The sequence below is a fragment of the Euleptes europaea genome, chromosome 2 (assembly GCF_029931775.1).
Source record: "Euleptes europaea isolate rEulEur1 chromosome 2, rEulEur1.hap1, whole genome shotgun sequence".
NCBI classification, from domain to species: domain Eukaryota; kingdom Metazoa; phylum Chordata; class Lepidosauria; order Squamata; family Sphaerodactylidae; genus Euleptes; species Euleptes europaea.
Window position 1 is genome coordinate 680325 of NC_079313.1, and position 19453 is coordinate 699777.

The 19453-nt window shown below is 48.8% G+C and overlaps 1 protein-coding gene across 1 annotated transcript in view; it reads right to left on the minus strand.

Annotated features, from left to right (window-relative positions):
• The window catches only part of INSR (insulin receptor), a 69029-nt gene that overhangs the window by 19354 nt on the left and 30222 nt on the right, over positions 1 to 19453 (minus strand). Inside the window, exon 3 of the mRNA XM_056867568.1 lies at positions 2641 to 2956. Within this exon, the coding sequence (XP_056723546.1) occupies positions 2641 to 2956 (316 nt within the window). The remainder of the gene's footprint in view (positions 1 to 2640; positions 2957 to 19453) is intronic.

Sequence of the window (19453 nt, forward strand, 5' to 3'; positions counted from 1 at the left end):
TTGGATTTGCTGCTCTCTAGATGCACATTTTCCCCATCCGAATTCTCAGAACTCTGCATGGGGGCTTATTTTTGAGTTTGGAGAATTCGGATGGGGAAAATGTGCATCTAAAGAGCGGCAAATCCAAGGTGAACCCTCCCGTGCACAAATGGCCTAAGCTGCCTTTAACACCAAACTCTTCAGGACAATGTCACGCGAAGCAAGTGTTTTTTACATGAGGCAGCCTCTCTTTTAGATGAGTTCACATCCTGGAAATGCTGACACGGAAGGCAAGCTCTCCACATTTTGGGCTGGGATGTTGCGCCCTCTAGTGCCCAGCCTTACAACACTGCCAGCGTTGTTCCCACAGATATATAAACGTTACGCCCTGACTAGGCTGGCCTGATCTCTTCAGATCTCAGAAGCTAAGCAGGGCCGGCTCTGGTTAGCAGTTGGATGGGAGACCACCAGGGAAGCCCAGGGTCACAACACAATGGCAAACCCCCCTCTGAATGCCCCTACTGAGTCGGCATAAGTCAGCTGGCGACTTGACAGTGCTTTCCATTACCAACGTAAACTTTATATTTGCTACTTCGATTTAAAATACTTTCTCATTGTTAAAACACATTCCACAGGTCTGAGAACTAGGGTTGCCATGTGCCCGCTGGTGGTGGGCAACCCCCCGGCAATTTACCCCTCTGCCCGCCGACCACCTGAGGGTTGGCAGGCAAACATGCACATGCACGTACATACCGCGCGCACGTCACTTCCGGTTTACAACCGGAAGTACCGCCTCGCGAGGGCCTTATACCACTCAAACTCTTAGTTTACCCCTCTTAGTTTGAGTGGTAAAGGGCCGCTTTACCACTCAACTAAGAGGTATAAGGCCCCTTGCGAGGCGGCACTTCCGGTTCTAAACTGGAAGAGATGCGCGTGTGTCGGCATGTGTGTGCGTGCACGCACATTCTCAATATTAGCAGAATAGCCGCCCGCCGGAGAGAGCGGACCTGGCAACCCTACTGAGAACCCAGACTTAAAACGCTACTCTCAGGCCATTTTTGCAGGGTCAATTTTGATGCTCGCTCAAAGCTCTTTTTTAAAATGCGACCTTTAAAATGCAAATTCCACCACCACCCCACTCGCCTTCGTTCCTCCGTTTGCATAGCCATTCGCAATAGCTAACACGCAGTTTGTTATTTTGCATGCTTCCTTGAAGGGATTCTTCGAGGCGAGGGCGGAGCAAACACAAAAGGTTGTGTTAAAGGGGCGCTTAAGAAATGCGAAGCAGGTATGTGCTGGCTTCACAGTGACGGCTGGAATGACTCCAGAAAAACTCCAAAAAATATGAGGGGCACTTCAGCCTGGAACATGCTGCTAATTACCAAGCATAAATGGCCTCTCCTTTTCTGCTCCATTCTGAAGGGAAGTTCCCCAATGGCTTGCCTTCCCCATTTCTCCTCCTCCTCCCCCTGCTCCCAGTCCTGTCGCTGGCATGCCCTGGGAAAAACGAAGTTGCACTTACCTTGTTCATCGAGTGTTTTCAGCGCAGGCACACATGGGATGGCGCAGGAGCTGCGCGGTCCCATGTGGGGCTGCACAGAAGACGCTGTAACGGACTGGATTTCGGCCCGTAACTTCAGAGAACTATGAACTGAAAATAGCTCAAGGCTTTGCTCTTGGCCGCTATTCACAGCATCACAATCCTCCCCGTTTTATCAAATTAGAAAAGGCTTAACACCTCATCCAACCTTTTTGATAGTACAATATTTTTCTCAGGACATAGGTCCTTCGTTTCTCTGTTTAGGTAACCAGCAAATGAATTAACACCTGTGTGAATCTTTCTAACTTTTATTAACAAAAGGAAAGGTTCTTTTTAATAAACAAGACAGTATAACATATAATACTAATATTATTGAACTTATACAGAATGTAATTAAGCAGGCAAGTATAATCAATTCTCCTAACGTTATTTTAATGCATATTAAAACTAGTTGTCTGTTAGAATAAATCAGAATTCAGTCTCTTATTCATTGTTCTTAAGGAATATCAATTAAGCCAAAAGGATCCTAATATCTTACCAAGCAAGGGTCCTTCAATCTCTGAGCTTCAGTCCAAGGAACTCTGATTTGGTCCTCAGATTCATGCATAGTTATAGCAAAACATATCTATCTGATCAATCTCTGAAGTCACTTATCACAATCATGTGACTATTGCTAAGTACCTGGTTGGCTATTGTAATAAGCAAGGGAGCATAAACTCATCTGTTCACTTTATCACATGATCAATACATATCTGAAATAGCTAGATAGAAGACCAGAAACTATCTCATCAAAATAACCTGTTAAAACTTTCCCAAAAACGTTCCCCGATTATATCAGCTAAAAACTAAAACTGCAAGCAAAGGATGACATAGCAAACAGGTGTCTCCTTGTACTGAGAATTAGATCATTGCTACTGCGATAACGCAACAATGAACCCCTGCCCTGTGAAGGATCCCCACTGCCTATCCTGGCCTGCCAGAGCCAGCCACAACTGTCGCAGGCAGCCGAGTCCCCGCAGGAGACGCTGCCTCCAGGCACGCACGCTCCCTGGGGCTGCTGGGGAAGAGAAGCTCTTGGCCGAGAGACAAAGCAGACAGCCGACCAAGGAGAAGCCACTCACTTGCTAGAGTTGATGGTGTACCCCGAGGGGCAATCGGGAACGCACTCGCCCTCGTGGATGACAGGGCAGCCGGACTGCCGGGCGATCTTGCACTTGTTGTGCAGGTCCTGGCAGAAGTCAAACGTCACGCAACGCCAGCCTTTGTAGCGGTAGTAGCCCGGTGGGCATGCCTCCACGCACTGGCCCTCCAGATAGAAGTTCCGGCAAGCAACGCACTTCCCTGGGTCGTTGGGCTCCAGGCAGTTGCCCAGGCACTCAGCGTGGCAGCAGCGGCCCTCCAGGTTGCAGCCCTGTGACTTGCACGCCGTGGGACACACTGGGGGGAACAAAGGAGGGAGGGAGGTGAGTGCTCAGACTGGTGTCCCCTGCCCCACCCTCACACAGAGAGGCTGGGTCCCCCCCCCCAACGACTCAGGGACAGAAGCAAGATCACTCCATCTGACACGCGGGAAAGCAAGTACACGTGGACAGCTGCTCCGGTTGCGATCCGCCTCATTCTGGGCACTCTTATCTAGGCACCCAGAGGGTTTACCATAGAATCATAGAGTTGGAAGGGACCACCAGGGTCATCTAGTCCAACCCCCTGCACAATGCAGGAAATTCACAACTACCTCACCCCACCACACCCTCAGTGACCCCTACTCCACGCCCAGAAGATGGCCAAGGTGCCCCCCCTCTCATATCTGCCTAAGGTCATAGAATCAGCCTTGCTGTCAGATGGGCCATGTAGCCTCTGCTCTAAAACCTCCAGGGAAGGAGCGTTCACCACCTCCCGAGGAAGCCTGTTCCACTGAGGAACCGCTCTAACTGGTAGAGAATTCTTCCTAATGTCTTTTTTGATTATTATGTGGTTTGGTTTCATTTCGCTGCCTGCTTTGGGTCCCGGCTGCTTGGGAGACGCGCAAGCCGTAAAGATATCAAATTAATGAGTAAAACAAAAGAGGCAACCCAGTAAAGGCCAGAACATGACCTGCAGCACAACAAACCACCCTTCGCACAAGGCCCCATCCTGCGCTGGGTACTCCCCTCCCCTCCCCTCTCAGCCGACCGGGCCAAATAGAGGGTCTCGTTCCATCCAAGGGCGATTCACCCACCCGCCTGCTTTGTGCCAGCTCAAACCACGAGAGGCCCCCTCAGACCTGCGGTCAGCAGGCCTTGTGGCCCCGAGCCAGCAGCTCAGGTGAGAGGCAGGCCAGCGGGCTCAGGCCGGAGTAAGATCGATGTCAGCATCTCAATCAGCAGAACCTGTCTGGATTCAGGCAGCCAGGGAGCCAGGAGGACTCCCGCCCTCTTTGCAGTGGTTACAAAAGAGACCGTCTGATTCTGCCCAAGGCCACAAAAAACGGCCCATTTTAGGTCAGAGGCTTTGACGGGTTATTTTAAGTCCAGGGACACATGTTTTATTGAGGTCTGTGCCTAGATTCAGCATGGTGTGGTGGTCAGTCCAACCAGGATCTGGGAGACCCAGTTTTGAATTCCCACTGTGCTCTAGCAGATTGCTGGGTAACCTTGGGCAAGTCATTCTCAGGCTCCTCCCTACATCACAGGGTTGTTGTGAGGATAAAATGGAGGCAAGGACAACAATGCTGTGAGCTGCCTTAGGTCTCCCACTGAGGAGAAAAGTGGGGTAGAAATATCTAAATAAATAAATAAAAGCCACCAACCATCCTGGTCCATAGCAATGCTTGGTTTAAAAGGAGAGATACTTTAAAACTTTGGTGCTGGTTGCCACTATTTTTTTTTAATTAGAAAATTTTGTAATAGCTCTAAAAGAGATCCATGAATACATCACAGATGCCTGACATCGATAAGTGTGGAAAGAGGGCTAACAGAAGTATCAATCTTGGCCAATTCTTTCATTCTGAGCATCTACCCCTCAGCTGAGAGGGTTGGACTAGATGACCCTGGTGGTCCCTTCCAACTCTAGGATTCTATGATCTCCAAAGACGACTGGCAGCATGCTCAAATCCCTATGGGGGGGGGGGCTTCTATCAGAGCTGGCCTGGGTTCACCTGCTCTAAGAGTCTCATTTGGTGGGACTATTCCTATGCAGACATTCAGATTTGGATTCGCCAGAAATACCCGCTGGTGAGATTTGTCAGCAGAGCGCAACTTCCTCACTTCTCTCTGACCGGATGGAGACCAAAATACCACCCCCCCAATACTGCTCTAGAGAACAGGGAAGTATAGCAGGAAGGGAAAATCAGCAAAAATGCCCCCCCTTCTGTTTGTAGAAATCCTCCCTCAACTGCATTCAGACATCACAGTCAACCGTGGTTTATGCAGTCCAGTTAGTTATAACCTCGGCATGTAGATGATATAACAAATCCTACTTTGTTAAATGGCGGCAGACCAGCATTTCCAGCCAGGGTGTGCTACTGGTTTGGTAGGTTCATGGATAAACCGGTCGCCCGAAGCGCCTTCTTTCAATCGCATCCGGCTCATTGGCTGGCCCCTTATTTGGACTCTGCCAATCTCGCCATGCTGATCAAGGCTACCGTAGCCTCCAGACTGGGCTACTGAAAGGCACTGCGCATAGGGCTTCCTCTGAAGACGCCTCAGAAGCTTCCATCAGTCCAAAATGCAGCAGTGAGATTCCCGTCTGGGGCCAGCTGCCTGTAACCTATCACTCCAATGCTCTGTCACAGCTGGTTACCTATTTGCCTCTGGGCCTAGTTCATAGTGTCAGTTATTGCTTTTATGGCTTACGGTCCACATGGTTGCCAAATCACAACTCCAGGTACACTCAGGCAGCTCTTCTACTGCCCTCTCTCCGGACTTTGCTTGGCCAACAGTTACGACGTAAGCTTTTTTTGCAGCCAGAACAGTACTTTGGAAAGGGTTAGCAGAGAGGGCCTTCCCTTTCCGTATTCATTAAGGGCACGCACAACCTTCCTATTTCAAGGGCATTTGCTGGAGGATAAATGGTTCTGGGCAGGTTTGGTTGTGCTGTTTTATCTTGCCGTGGACCGCTGCACAAAGAAGCTGAGCAGAGAACGAGAGAGAGAAGGTGTGCCTACAAGCATGGAGTTCAACTCACAGTGTGCCCTTCGCATGCGTGTCCGGCTCTGGCTGAAAACCAGTCAGCTTGAACCTGCTACTGAAGCTGCCTTCTCCTGAATCAGACCCTTGGTCCATCAAAGCCAGTATTGTTTACTCTGACCAGCAGCAATTCTCCAGGGTCTCAGGCAGAGGTCTTTCACATCACCTGCTTGCCTAGTCCCTTTAACTGGAGATGCCGGGGATTGAACCTGGGGCCTTCTGCATGCCAAGCAGATGCTCTACTACTGAGCCACGGTCCCTCCCCAACTGGTCAGCCACCTCCTCTGGATCTCCAGCCTAGCTTGACAGACTGCTCCTATCAGTTGTGGAAAAAACACGGGCCTCAATCCAAAAATCGGATCTAGCCATGTAGTCAGAAAGACGCAGGAACGGAACCGAGAAAGCAGCAGAAGCCCTCAATTGGCACACAAAGAGAGACATCCAGCGGTGCCCAAGAGGAAAGCTTGAGCTGGAGGGCCCTTAATTGCCGTACCTATCACGAAGTTACGACGTTTTAAACAATCTTACAGAAAAACAAATGGACAACTGGCCACTGCCCCCCCACACATACACCTCGACCACTCCACCCTCCTCCCCATAATTTCTGCCAAGGATTGCAGAAGAGAGGAAAGATGTTGTGGAAAAGCCAGCCGAGCAAGATTTCTCCACCTAGGAGGTAACCTGTCAGTTTGCCACAATGATTGCCCAAGAGCTTCAAATATTCCCCGGAGGGCATCAAGCAGCCAAGGGAAAAGCCAGCAGTAATCATCTCGATCAATCAGAGAACGCCGAAGCAGGACTCACGTATTTAATGTCACGATCGTGGAAGAAGACAAAGCGAAGTGAGTCCCACCCCAGCCTGGAGCTCGGAAGGGTGTTCAGCCGCCCGCTGGAAGCCCCAGCCTGGGCTGTGTGGACCACAGCAGGATTGCAGACGGCTGGGGCTTCCTGCGAGCCCACCGCCAGGCAGACCCCAGGCACCCAGCGTCGCTTTTTCTGGGCCTGCCGGCAGAACGCTGTAGACAGAGTTGGGTTTGGGCCCAGATCAGAGATTCTAAACTCTCAAACAGCCACAGACTGCGCCGGGGTCACGTTCAGCAAGGACTTATCTTTCCTGCTGCTTTCACAGGAGACAGCCATCCATCCTGCCATGTTCTGCACCTGCCCAAGGCCACTTTGAACCACCAGCTCCTCTTTTCAACATCTAGCACCACACGTGCTTAGGGAGAACAGGCCTATCATCCTTCCTCGTGCAGAAGGGGAAGGAGCCTTAAGGGCTTCCACAGAAACAGGAAAACATGTGCCAAGCAAAGAGTGGGGTGGGGTGGGGGGGATACATGGTGCTGCTGCCTGTGTTTGGGGTCTTTTCCCACTTCCACCCACCAGGGGCCGTGTCTCAGTGGTACAGCCTCTGCTTGGCATGCAGAAGGTCCCAGGTTCAATCCCCGGCATCTCCAGTTAAAGAACTGGTTCCCAACCAGGGGTCCACGAGAACTAAATTAAGGTCCGCGAAACAAAGTTATAAACCCATAATAAATTAATATTTTCAATTAAAAGTTCTCTATTATAAAAATATATATTCAAATATTATTCTAAGCTTAATGTTTAACTAACAATTATGATTAAAGTTTATTTTCAAATTCTCTGAATTTTTATTTTGAACCTTGGGGTCCCTGCACTGAACAAAAAAGTCCTAGTGGTCCCTGGTCAAAAAAAGGTTGGGAACCACTGAGTTAAAGGGACCAGGCAAGTAGGGGATGTGAAAGATCTTTCTCTGCCGGAGACCCTGGACAGCCGCTGCCGGTCTGAGCAGACAATACTGACTTTGATGGACCAAAGGGGGTCTGACTCAGTATAAGGCAGCTTCATGTGTTCATGTGTATTTGGGAGGGGCAGTGGCTCAGTGGTAGAGCCTCTGCTTGGCATGCAGAAGGTCCTAGGTTCAATCCCCAGGGGCATCTCTAGTTAAAGGGGCTAGGCAAGGAAGTGATGTGAAAGACCTCTGCCTGAGACTCTGCAGAGCTGCTGCCGGTCTGAGTAGACCATACTGACTTTGATGGACCAAAGGGGGTCTGATTCAGTATAAGGCAGCTTTGTGTGTGTTCACCAAAACTGCTCCAGAAAGCTAGGGGGAGGGAGGAGCGAACCTCTAAACGCATCAATACAGCCAGGAGCAAGGCAACAAAATTGAGGGAGGGTTAACCCACAAGTGGAGGGGCCCGAGGGCGTGTCCATTAAATGCCCCAACTCAGTCCTGAGTTCTTTCGCTAGCTGCAGAACCCTTTTAGTTGCAGGTCTGTGGCAGTCCAGCATACAGCCCACAATCCTCCCCCCCCCCCCCGCCTCCGCTGCTGCTAAAAAGCCAAGGTGTGCGGAGCTTGTGTTTGGCGGAGAAGCCCCCCACAGCCAGAGACAGAAGTAATTGCACAATGCTAGGACATCTGACGTGCGTTCACTGCAAACACGGCGGGGGAGAACTGGGAGGCTCCAGAATCCTCTGAAATCCAGGCCGGGAAATGCCTCTGACAAGAGAACCGCCCTCACCCTCAGCCAATGCTTTAGTGGCTTCATGCAGGGAGCCATTCAACAGATCTCTCTCGTCTCCACTGAGCAAAGCAAACAAGACACTTAACCCCTTCCACACAAGCAAGGAGGGCAAAGGCTAGGCTGTGCCTGTGTGTGGGCTTTCTGGTTAATAAAACCCTCAAGAAAAGATTTTATACTGTATTTTCCTTGACCGGTGGTGGTGGTGGTGGTGGTGGTGGGAACCACGTTGCATCTGTGAGCATAATACAGGAGACCTGACTGCAGCGGCAAGAAAAAAGTATCAACTTGAAAGATCTGGAACAGCTTGAAACAGTTTGCTTTGGCCAAGATCCATGTGCACCACTTGCCAGAGGATGAACGGGTGCGCGCTCTGTTAACTGTAGGGTTGCCAGGTCCCTCTCTGCCACTGGCGGGAGGTTTGGGGGCAGAACCTGAGGAGGGCAGTGTTTGGGGAAGGGAGGGGCTTCAATGCCATAGAGTCCAATGGCCAAAGCGGCCATTTTCTCCAGGTGAACTTGATCTCTATCGGCTGGCGGTCGGTTGTAATAGCAGGAGATCTCCTGCTACTACCTGGAAGGTTGTAATCAAAATCGGGCTACAAGTACAAAGTCGGAGAATGAGGAATCAAAAGTCTGCACTTGTTTAAAGCTCAATAAAGCACATCCAAAGCAATTTGCAAGCAGTTGTATTGTGAGGTAGAGCCTCACCAAAACAATATCCCAAGGGTATAAATACTGAGCAAGGACTTGTTATAATACAATAGAATACATCAGGTAAGTGTATATACAAAGGAAAATCAGGTGCACAAAAGTTAACAATCCAGAATGGTAATGTCCAAATAAAGCACGGAACAGATTTCAAACGCAATGGGCTTCTGGTAAAATCCCCATTTTAGAGCTTTCATCAAGCTTCAAGAAGTACCACGTGCGAATATCACCTGTAATAAAATGCATACCTACATAATATCACAAAAAATCACAAGTTTGTAGTATATTTATAATAAATAGATTATAAAAATTATTTTTTTATTTATAAAATTATAGTTCTTAATATATTTATTAAAATCATGGACTCAAGAAAGCCTTAAGAGAGATTGAACCAAGTTTACTCCAGACGCTCACCTAGCCTCTTAGACAGAATGGCAGAATAGACGTCTCTTCCCAATTTTGGAATGTAAGATGAAATAGATATATTTTTGTAAGCTGAAAATATTTTTGTAAGCATAAAATAATTTTAAGAACTATAATCTATTATAAATATACTACAAACTTGTGATTTTTTGTGATATTATGTAGGTATGCATTTTATTACAGGTGATATTCGCACGTGGTACTTCTTGAAGCTTGATGAAAGCTCTGAAATGGGGATTTTACCGGAAGCCCATTGCGTTTGAAATCCATTCCGTGCTTTATTTGGACATTACCATTCTGGATTGTTAACTTTTGTGCACCTGATTTTCCTTTGTATATACACTTACCTGATGTATTCTATTGTATTATAACAAGTCCCTGCTCAGTATTTATACCCTTGGGATATTGTTTTGGTGAGGCTCTACCTCACAATACAACTGCTTGCAAATTGCTTTGGATGTGCTTTATTGAGCTTTAATCAAGTGCAGACTTTTGATTCCTCACTACCTGGAAGGTGGCAATTCCTGGTGCCTTACCTGGGAGACAGGTGTGGATGAAGCAGAGATTTCTTTCCATTTAAATGGGCAGGCTGGGCCTCTCTCGGAAGTAGGCCCTGCCCTGCTGGAGCCTTCCTGCCACCTGCTCTACAAACTTTTTGAATGGCCGTCACCCCCCACCCTACTTCATGGTCCGGCCTGCCCATTTGGTTCTGCATTTCCAAAACAGCTTTGTAAAAGAAGTGATTTGGCTCAACTGTTCCTTAAGCGAGAGGCAACAAGGGACAAAATGCCTTGTGTTTACCATACACAAGGTACACCGAGGAAGTGGGCAGTTGCAACCGGGACTGAAGCATACACAGAGAAGGGAAAGGTTCATTGCCATTTCAAGCCAGTTTACAAAGCTGGCGTCTGGATTTGCCCACTGGCCGTTGCTCTGATGTCTGGCCCTGGCCCTATTAGGATGGCAATGCCCAGCATGTAAAATTACTGGGAACTTTGAAGCAAGGGTGGGGGGGGGGAGAAATGTGGGAAAATTGGAATATATGCAAGCGTGGTGTAGTGGTTAAGTGTGGTGTAGTGGTTAAGAGCGGTGGTTTGGAGTGGTGGACTCTGATCTGGAGAACCGGGTTTCCCCACTCCTACACACGAAGCCAGCTGGGTGACTTTGGGTTATTAACAGTTCTCTCAGTCCCACCTACCTCCCAGGGTGTCTGTTGTGGGGAGGGGAAGGGAAGGCGATTGCAAGCCTGTTTGAGTCTCCCTTAAGTGGTAGAGAAAAAGGTAAAGGTCCCCTGCGCAAGCACCGGGTCATTCCTGACCCATGGGGTGACGTCACATCCCGACGTTTACTAGGCAGACTTTGTTTACGGGGTGGTTTGCCAGTGCCTTCCCATCTTCCCTTTACCCCCAGCAAGCTGGGTACTCATTTTACCAACCCTGGAAGGATGGAAGGCTGAGTCAACCTTGAGCTGGCTACCTGAAACCAACTTCCGTCGGGATCGAACTCAGGTCGTGAGCAGAGCTTGGACTGCAGGACTGCAGCTGACCACTCTGCGCCACGGGGCAGAGTGGTAGAGAAAGTCGGCATATAAAAACCAACTCTTCTTCTTCTACTACTACTTTCTTATCTAGTCTAGACTTCTTTTACCGCTTCAACAACGTTACATGTGTCACTGACAACTTAGCTGGCATGAAATATGCACTATTATTATAGCATATAATATTGTTCTCTTTTGGCATATTTGTGAAATTTTCTACCACCAAAACTGAGAATGTACTAAAGAGACAGCCACAAGCGGCATCTAACTTTTTTGCCATCTGACAGGTAGGAAAAACATGAAAGGTGAAAATAGGAAGCACGGATTTTGTAGTAAAGAAAGCCGTTATCTGCACAGAACAGCTCCTGCAGCCATCACGGGGATAGCAACGCATCTTAATTCTGAGCTAAACATTAACGTTGAAAACACCGAACTCTTCAACAGCACATTATCATCATCACAGGAGATTAATTCAGGGGTCACCAAATCCTGGCGCCAGGTCACCACGGCAACTTGAAGATGCCTTCTGGCACCTGGCTGCCTGCCATAGACCCCCCCCTCATGCCCCTTGCCTTCCAACGTGGCAGCCACCGGCTCTCTTTCACAAACCCCTCCTGGCTTGCCAAGGCCCTCTTCTCCAGCAGACATGGCTGTTTGTCAATAGGTATAACAAACACGAAAACCAAAAAGAACCATAAACAATACCAATGGAAACACTGTACATTCTAACAATCTTCATACGTGTGTGTGTGTGTGTGTGTGTGTGTGTGTGTGTGTGTGAGAGAGAGAGAGAGAGAGAGAGAGAGAGAGAGAGAGAGAGAGAGTGAAAAGGGCTGTCAAGTCGCAGCCAATTTATGGTGACTCAAGCAAGGAGCTTTCAAGGCAAGCGATTAAGCAGAGGTGGTTTGCCATTGCCTGCCTCCGCGTTGTGACCCTGAACTTCCTTGGCGGTCTCCCATCCAAGTGCCAACCAGGGTTGACCCTGCTCGGTTTCCGAGATCAGAAAAGATACGGCCAGCCTGGGCCATCCAGGTCAGGGCGGTATTGACAAATATATCTATCAAATTACAAAAATGACAGTAGTAAAGACCACTTTCCTATACAAGAACCATATGTTCTTAGTTCCCTGGGCTTAAGACCCATTTTCAGTCCCTCGTCAAATCTATGCCCTACCATCTGCCATATTAGAAGGGAGATTTAAGAAGATCCCCAGGGCGGAGAGACTTTGCCCATGTAACACAGGGGAGCTGGAAACCACTGAGCATGTATTTTTTAGATGCCTCCACTACAAGTCAGCCCGCTTCAATATTATTGACTCTTTGATTAGGGAAATGGGCTCTGGCGATGAGGATGAATGGACCAAAAGGTTTCCGCTGGGAGACGGCTCACCCGTCACCACCCAGGTCGCAAAATACTGTGCAGTAGCAATGAAGCTCTGTCGCCTTAGTGTACTTCCTTAATCTGTGGAAATGTAAAATTGGGTGATTCCTAATTTTGTTGGCCTTGGTTGTAAGCATCTACTCTGTACGGTCAGTTTCTGTTTTACCTGTTTTATCTGGCATACTAGCCGCAAATAAACTTTATTTATTTATCTATGCTTCTTGTATAGGGATGCGTACTTGACTGTTATCGTTTTTGTAATCGGATACATATTTGCTAATGACTACAGTTGTGTATTGATTTATGTAACTGCATAAAGATTGACTCAGCCTTCCATCCATCCAAGGTCGGTAAAATGAGTACCCAGCTTGCTGGGGGTAAAGGGAAGATGACTGGGGAAGGCACTGGCAAACCACCCCATAAAAACAAAAGTCTGCCTACGAAAGGTCGGGATGTGACGTCGCCCCATGGGTCAGGCATGACCCGGTGCTTGCACAGGGGACCTTTACCTTTAACCTTTATAAAGATTGTTAGACTACATGGTATTGTCAAAGTATCATTTAGGGTCCTTTTTTTGTGTTCATATTTGTCATACAGGTTGACTAGAAGGGCCTCCTCCTTTTGTGCATGTTTGTTTTGTTCCGCTGTAAATGTGGGCATACTGGAAGTTGTGGGCAGCGGGCCATCCCAGAAGGCAGGAGAGCCAGCTCCAGCGCAAAACACACACGGAGGGCAGCAGGAACAGTTTTAGTGAGTCTTGAGTGCATATGGGAGAGCACCGAGAGAGAGAGAGAGAGAGAGAGAGAGAGAGAGAGAGAGAGAGAGAAAAGATTTAAAACGGGAGTTTATTTGGTGAAGTGGCAGCCTTGACCAATACCAATTCTCCTAAGACCCAACCACTCCACTAACACAAGGCAGTCAAGCTTTCAGGGAAATTCAGCGGCAACTCTAACAAATTCCTTGTAAGTTTCTTGACTAGATATTATTAGTCCTTGTTTCCTGAAAGCGCTGTTAAGGAAGCATATGATATCTTTAGCCAATGCGACCATTGTTATGTGTTGTTGCGTGCTTTGTTTGAAAACATGGAAGGAAACGGCCAAAATTTCTATATGAGGGCTGGCAGGGTTTCTGGAATTTAAAAAAAGTCAGGACTGGGTGGGGGATGTGCTCTGGCACATCTTAATGCAGAAAAAGAGTTTAAAAAAAAACACTTTAAACTTTTAAACTTAAAAAAAACTTTCAAAAAAGGGAATGGGTAAAAGAATAATGATGAAGAGAACCAGTGTGGTGTAGTGTGTGGAGTGTCAGATTAAAATCTAGGAGACCCCGGTTCGAATCTCCTCTGCCACTGAAGCTTGCTCGATGACCATGGACCAATCATACTCACAGCCTAGCCTACCTCAAAGGGTTGTTGCGAGGATAAAATCTGGGAGAAGAGAATGGTGTAAGCTGCTTTGGGTCGCCACCGGTGAGAAAAGCAGGGAATCAATGAAACAAATAAACGGAACTCCCTGGTGCAGATGTGGGCTGCTTCTGGAAGAAGGACTGGGAACGCCTGGCAGGATTTCATGACCAAAAATCTCAGCAGGCCTGATCAACAATCCCCCCCCCCACACCCAAACTTTTTTGACTTGGAAAAATGAAGCTAGAGTTGGGTGAATATGTCATCCAGTGATGGATTTTTTACAATGGTTTTGTTGGGTGGGGGCCTGGTGATGTCACAGGCTGTGGGGGAGGGGAAGAGTCTGATCAAAGAAAATTTGTCAAGGCCTGTATTAAATGGGGGCAAAATTAGTCACTTGCATTAAAGACAATAAATACATGCTTGAAAGTATACCATATATGTCCACAGTGTACATGGGAGATATAATCCAAAAATAGAAGATCGTCTTCCACAAAAATCTTTTCAACACATTCCAAGTGAATAAAGCCTTGTCTGAAGAATAATTTCTCTATTTCAAAAAAGAGACTATATTTCATAGGAGTTCTTTTTTCAGTGTTCCCAACATTTCTAATTTTCTGCCAGGAACACCGCAAAACATCTTAGAAAAAAACCGACCCTTTTATTTTAGGCATGCACGTCTCCACAGCCAATATTATAAGGTTCCTGCATAGTTCTCTGGGGCAGCCAACTCTGAAACAGTGTGAAGTTCTGCTTGCTGTACTTCAAAAGCCACTGCAGAGCGGGGGGGAAACTGCAGAAGAAGGCGGCCAAGATGATTCAGGCGTTGGAGCACCTTTCCCATATGGGAAGGCCAAAGCACCTGGGGCTTCTCGGTTCAGAAAGAAAGACAACCAAAGCGGGACATGGACAGAGGTTTATAAAATTGCATGTGGGATGGAGAAAGCGGAGAGAGGGGTCATTTTCTCTCCCATAACACTAGCACTCAGGGGCACACAACAAAGTTGGTGGCGACAGATTCAGGACACACGACCAGAAATTAAAAATGTGGAACTGATTGCCATGTAGCAATGGCCGTGAGCATGGATGGTGCTCAGAGGGATGAGAGGACTGTCAGTGGCTACTAGCTGTGGTGACTAAGAGGAACCTCCACACCCAGAGGCAACAAACCTCTAACTGCTCGTACTGGGAGGTAACGACAAGGGGAGGGGCCTTGGCCCCCATTCCCTGTCGGCCCTCCAGGATGCTGGATCAGATGGACCACTAGTCTGATCCAGCAGGACACCTCTTAAGTTAATAGCCCATGTCAGTGTAAGGAGCAGCAAAGCCAATGAACACTCCAGGAGTTACTGAGCCTGGGATGCTTTGCTTTGGAAAAGCCCCAGAGGCAGCCTGGTGGTGAGAACCTCGGGCACGCTGCTTCCCAAACAGCTGAATTCACTCTCCCGATTTCAAAAAGGCCACGGAAGCTGCAGCCTGCTATTCCTTCTATCACAGCCACTCCAATTCATTCACAAGTGTTTAACCTCCATCCTTGGTAGCAATGGACTAGAACTGTCCCTCAAGAAGCATAAGAGTTGGAAGGTACCACCAGAGGTCATCTAGTCCAATCCCTTGCACAATGCAGGAAATTCACAACTACCTCCCCCCGACGCACACCCAGTGACCCCTACTCCATGCCCAGAAGATGGCCAAGGTGCCCTCCCTCTCATCATCTGCCAAAGTTCACAGAATCAGCATCGCTGACAGATGGCCATCTAGCCTCTGCTTAAAAACTTCCAGGGGAGGAGAGCTTAAGGAAATAACTGAGAAAACTGTCAGGGCATCTGAGGCATTCAGCTGAAAACAAAACCCAAGGAACTACCACCCACCTCCCCCAAATTTGTCAGAAAAGGCCCAGACCCAGGACCTCTCTCCACAAACACGCACCACTTTCTGATCTAACATGATGTGGTCACATCCTCCCAAAAGTCTATTTTGGCCTTGTTGGACAAGCACTACCATCACCAGCTTTCCACTTCAGCTTAGATAATAAAGACCAATCAATACCGCCGACACCTACAGGAGAGATTCAAAGTATAGAAGGCGGTCCCATAACTAGTATTTTCATGCCGGAATGTGTGCATACATGCTTGTGCACACACACACACCCTTTAACTCCCCAGGTGTCCATGCCTTCAAGCAAATTTGCCAAGATCTTGCTTGTGGTGGCAAATCTCACCAACAGCTGTACACAAAACAACTTTGGAGTCACCCTTATGGGGCATGGGTGCAAAGTGTAGCTTTGGATACCAGAGGGGTGGTTGTGCGGCTATGTCTCTGTCAGACTCTGCTGGTGGGGGGGGGGCAAAGTCCCCTCCCAGCTTCTCCTCTCCCAATGTTCCTCTGAGCAATGGAGAGGAGGGGGGTGTCCCCTCAACCTGCTTCCCCTTCTCCCCCAGCCTCCACCTGCCCTCTGGCTTTGAGGACACGCCCTGGCTGCCACCTCCTTCCTGGGCTGCCTTCCCTGGACTCCCACCGATGATCCCTGGCCGATGGGCTGCCGACCCTCCACTCTCTCCAGCCTGCTGCTCCCCCTTCAAGTCTTGACAATCCTCTCCTGCCCCTGATTAGCGCTGCCTGCCCTATATTCCCCAGGGCTCTTTTTGCCCTGCTGGGCCTCCCCCCTACTCCCCCCAGAGGGAGGTCGCCCATCCTTCCCCTGGTTTCCCGTGGCTACCCAGCCGCCCCATGCTGGCATCGATTCACCTTCCCCCACCTGATGGTGGCCAAGGACAGCTGCCCAAGATCCCTGGTGCCAGGGTGGGCCCCCACAACAGTGGCGGAGGCCACCATGACAGGCTTGCCGGGCTCCTCAGAAGGAGGTAAGGGCAGGGGTAGGGTGGGGACTCTACCCCCAGACGGTCTCCTAGCAGATGGGAAAGATCTCTCCATCCTCCACCGTATCACTCTGAAGATGTTTAGAGAGGTAGTTGTGAATTTCCTCCTTTGTGCAGGAGGTTAGACTAGATGACCCTGGTGGTCCCTTCCAACTCTATGATTCTATGAGTTTTCCCAGTGCTGTTGTAGTACTTTACAGTGGGGGGGGGGGATTGTGGTTCAATTCAGATGCGCTCAAGGGAGGGGGGAGAAGAGGGGGAGGGAGCAGGCAAGCTTGGCCATTTACCCAGTTTGTGCCCATTGAAAGCAAGCTCCAGTTTGTCTGTGGTGAGCGATTTGAGCTGAAGCACGCCATGCTCTCGGCAGACAGCACAAGCAGTGCTTGCAGGAACGACACAAGCAGGAAAGCAACCGGAGCGTGAGATCAATGGGAGAAGCTCCACGCCCTGCTGAGGTCCCCCCCCCCCCCCCGTTGCTCCTGGAGAAGTGGAGATCTGGAGGCCTCCGAGCCACCCCTTTACCCTCATCCCCGGTCTGAACTCGGGAAGAACGCTCCCCCCATTCTTCCAAAGTTTCATGCTTTGCATCCAGAATACCCAAAATACAGTAGGCAACATTTCCAGAGGTACCTCTCCTGCCTCCTTTACTTGAGCAAACGAAACAAAAAAAATTCTTACACTGAACTGTCCAACAGCTGAACAAAAACAGACCTTCCCCCTCCCGCCCGCCCCAGCCCGTCTCCAAGCTTTCTCGCGCCGTGTCCAAGATCCACTTAGCAGCAAAACCGTTTTGTTCACAACTTCCTGATATCAAAACATTGAGCCCTTAAAACAAAATCCCCAGACAACACTGTGTGTAGGAGAGGAAAATACTGGGAACTGTCAGAATTGAGCAGCAACCCAGAAGGGTTGGAGAGGCTTGGTGTACTTCAGAAATTCCAAATATGTATCACGAGAAAACAACGCAGAGGCACTGCGTAGGGGGGGATTTTAAGTTAGCCGGAGACTGAGACGGCTGCTACAAAGGAAAGTAATCTGCACCAAAAGGAATGTGATGATTTAGGCAAGAACTGGCCCCAATCCTAGACCCGGGATGGCAGGAGTACGAACTAGCTGGGGAAGGAGGAGGGACAAAAGGAAAGGAAGTTCCAACTGAAGCTCTAGAAACGAGTGAAGACATCAACAGAGCATCTAGAAGTCATGGGCAGCTGACTGAGCAGCTAGCCAAGAAAAAGCCAAAACGGGGCTAAGACAGGTTTATGGATGGTTGTTTGCCAGTTCGAGACATGACCGCAGCTGATTCAACAAGCCTCCAGTTCCTCCTTCGGCATCAGCCGGCTCAAGAGACAACACAAAAGCCTTATGAAGGGAGCCGACTCCTTGGTACAACTGTGTTGAGTTCATGTTCACAACTTCAGATGTTTCCCTCCTTTCCTCACCTGAACCGTTGCTAGACAGAGCTTCTCTTGGCTCAAAGCTTTCTGCAGAGGAAGTGTCCCACATTGACTCAGCAAACCCGCTTCTCAAGGATTTCTGTGTGTGTTCTCGGCACAGAATGGTTATTTATAAAACAAACTTGAGGAACACAACATTTTGAGTGGGGAATTGGGACTGCAATCTGGAAACAAGGCCATGAGCTCCACAGGTGGCTTTCCCAGGAACGACTCCCACGCGTGCAGGACAGAGGATGAAAAGACTGGGGCGTCTGACATGAACCTTTCAGAGCCAAGACAAGTCAGTCCACCACATTGGGGCCGACCAGAGGCTCCAGAGGAGAGTGGCCTCCTCTCTGGCGAGGATTCCTGGTCGGTGCCACATCAGAAGCGCCCCCATCCTTAGCCAGAGGAGGGACTGCCCGTCTCCTACTTCTGAGATTTTTTAGCAGACAAGCTGCCGTTTCCGTCCGCTCCAAAACCCGGCGTGAGATGCGAGACCCTCCTCCTTCCCCCAAAGTTCTCCAGCACACGCAGGCGAGTTAGCGGTGATCACAAATTATGACTTACAGCTGCGTTTGCACCAGAAATAACTCCGCTGCTCAAGTCCCAACCAAAACCAGAGAAGCTGATCTTGGCACGGGGCAGGAGCAGGAACAGCCTCTCAAACTGAGGCAGTGGGTGAAGGTTTGCAGGCAGCCCCAAAACCACACACGAGGCCAAAAAAAGTAAGCTGGAGAAAGCTGCTCGGGATCCAGGGGCTCTTCTGACATTACAAAAGCCGGAGACAACTTAAGTGTAGGCTTTGCAAAGAGGACTAGCACAGGCTGCTTGGGAGTGCGGAGGAAGGGCTCTTCCTTGGGCAGAGCTGGCTTGAAAGCCCGCAGTTCTGAGGGGAGGGTCTCACTGTGAACAGAGGCAAACCGGACTCACAAGAACCTACCTGAGACAACTGAGTCACCAAGCAGACAGGGTGAAGAGAGATGCATTAAAAAAAAAATCCAAAAATTGGGGGGGGGAGCCCCTCTTCCAAGGATCCCCCCAGGTTTTTTACGCTGGAAAAATCAGGAAATTAGGGGGAGCACTGAAAAACACTCCTATGAAGTACTTTCTCTTTGAGAATGAGTGAAATGCTTCTGAAGCCAAGGTTTTCATGCGCTAAGAAAAGCACTGGATCATTACAGTACTATTTGAGACCAGTTCCCCAAAATGCTGATCATTCCCCCCACCCCCGACTGCTCGCTCCAACTCCTTCCACAGTGTTTGTTATATTTTAATCACTGATTTGTTTTACTTATATTACTGTATTACCATGTTTTAGCCAATTGTATGTTCTTACATACTACTGTTTGTTGTATTACTACGTTTTAGTTATTTGTGACCCACTGTTTTTTTCCTTTAGAAAGGAGTGAAATAAAAGACAAGCTTTTACTCAAACTGCAGTATGAAAAAGTTTTATGTAA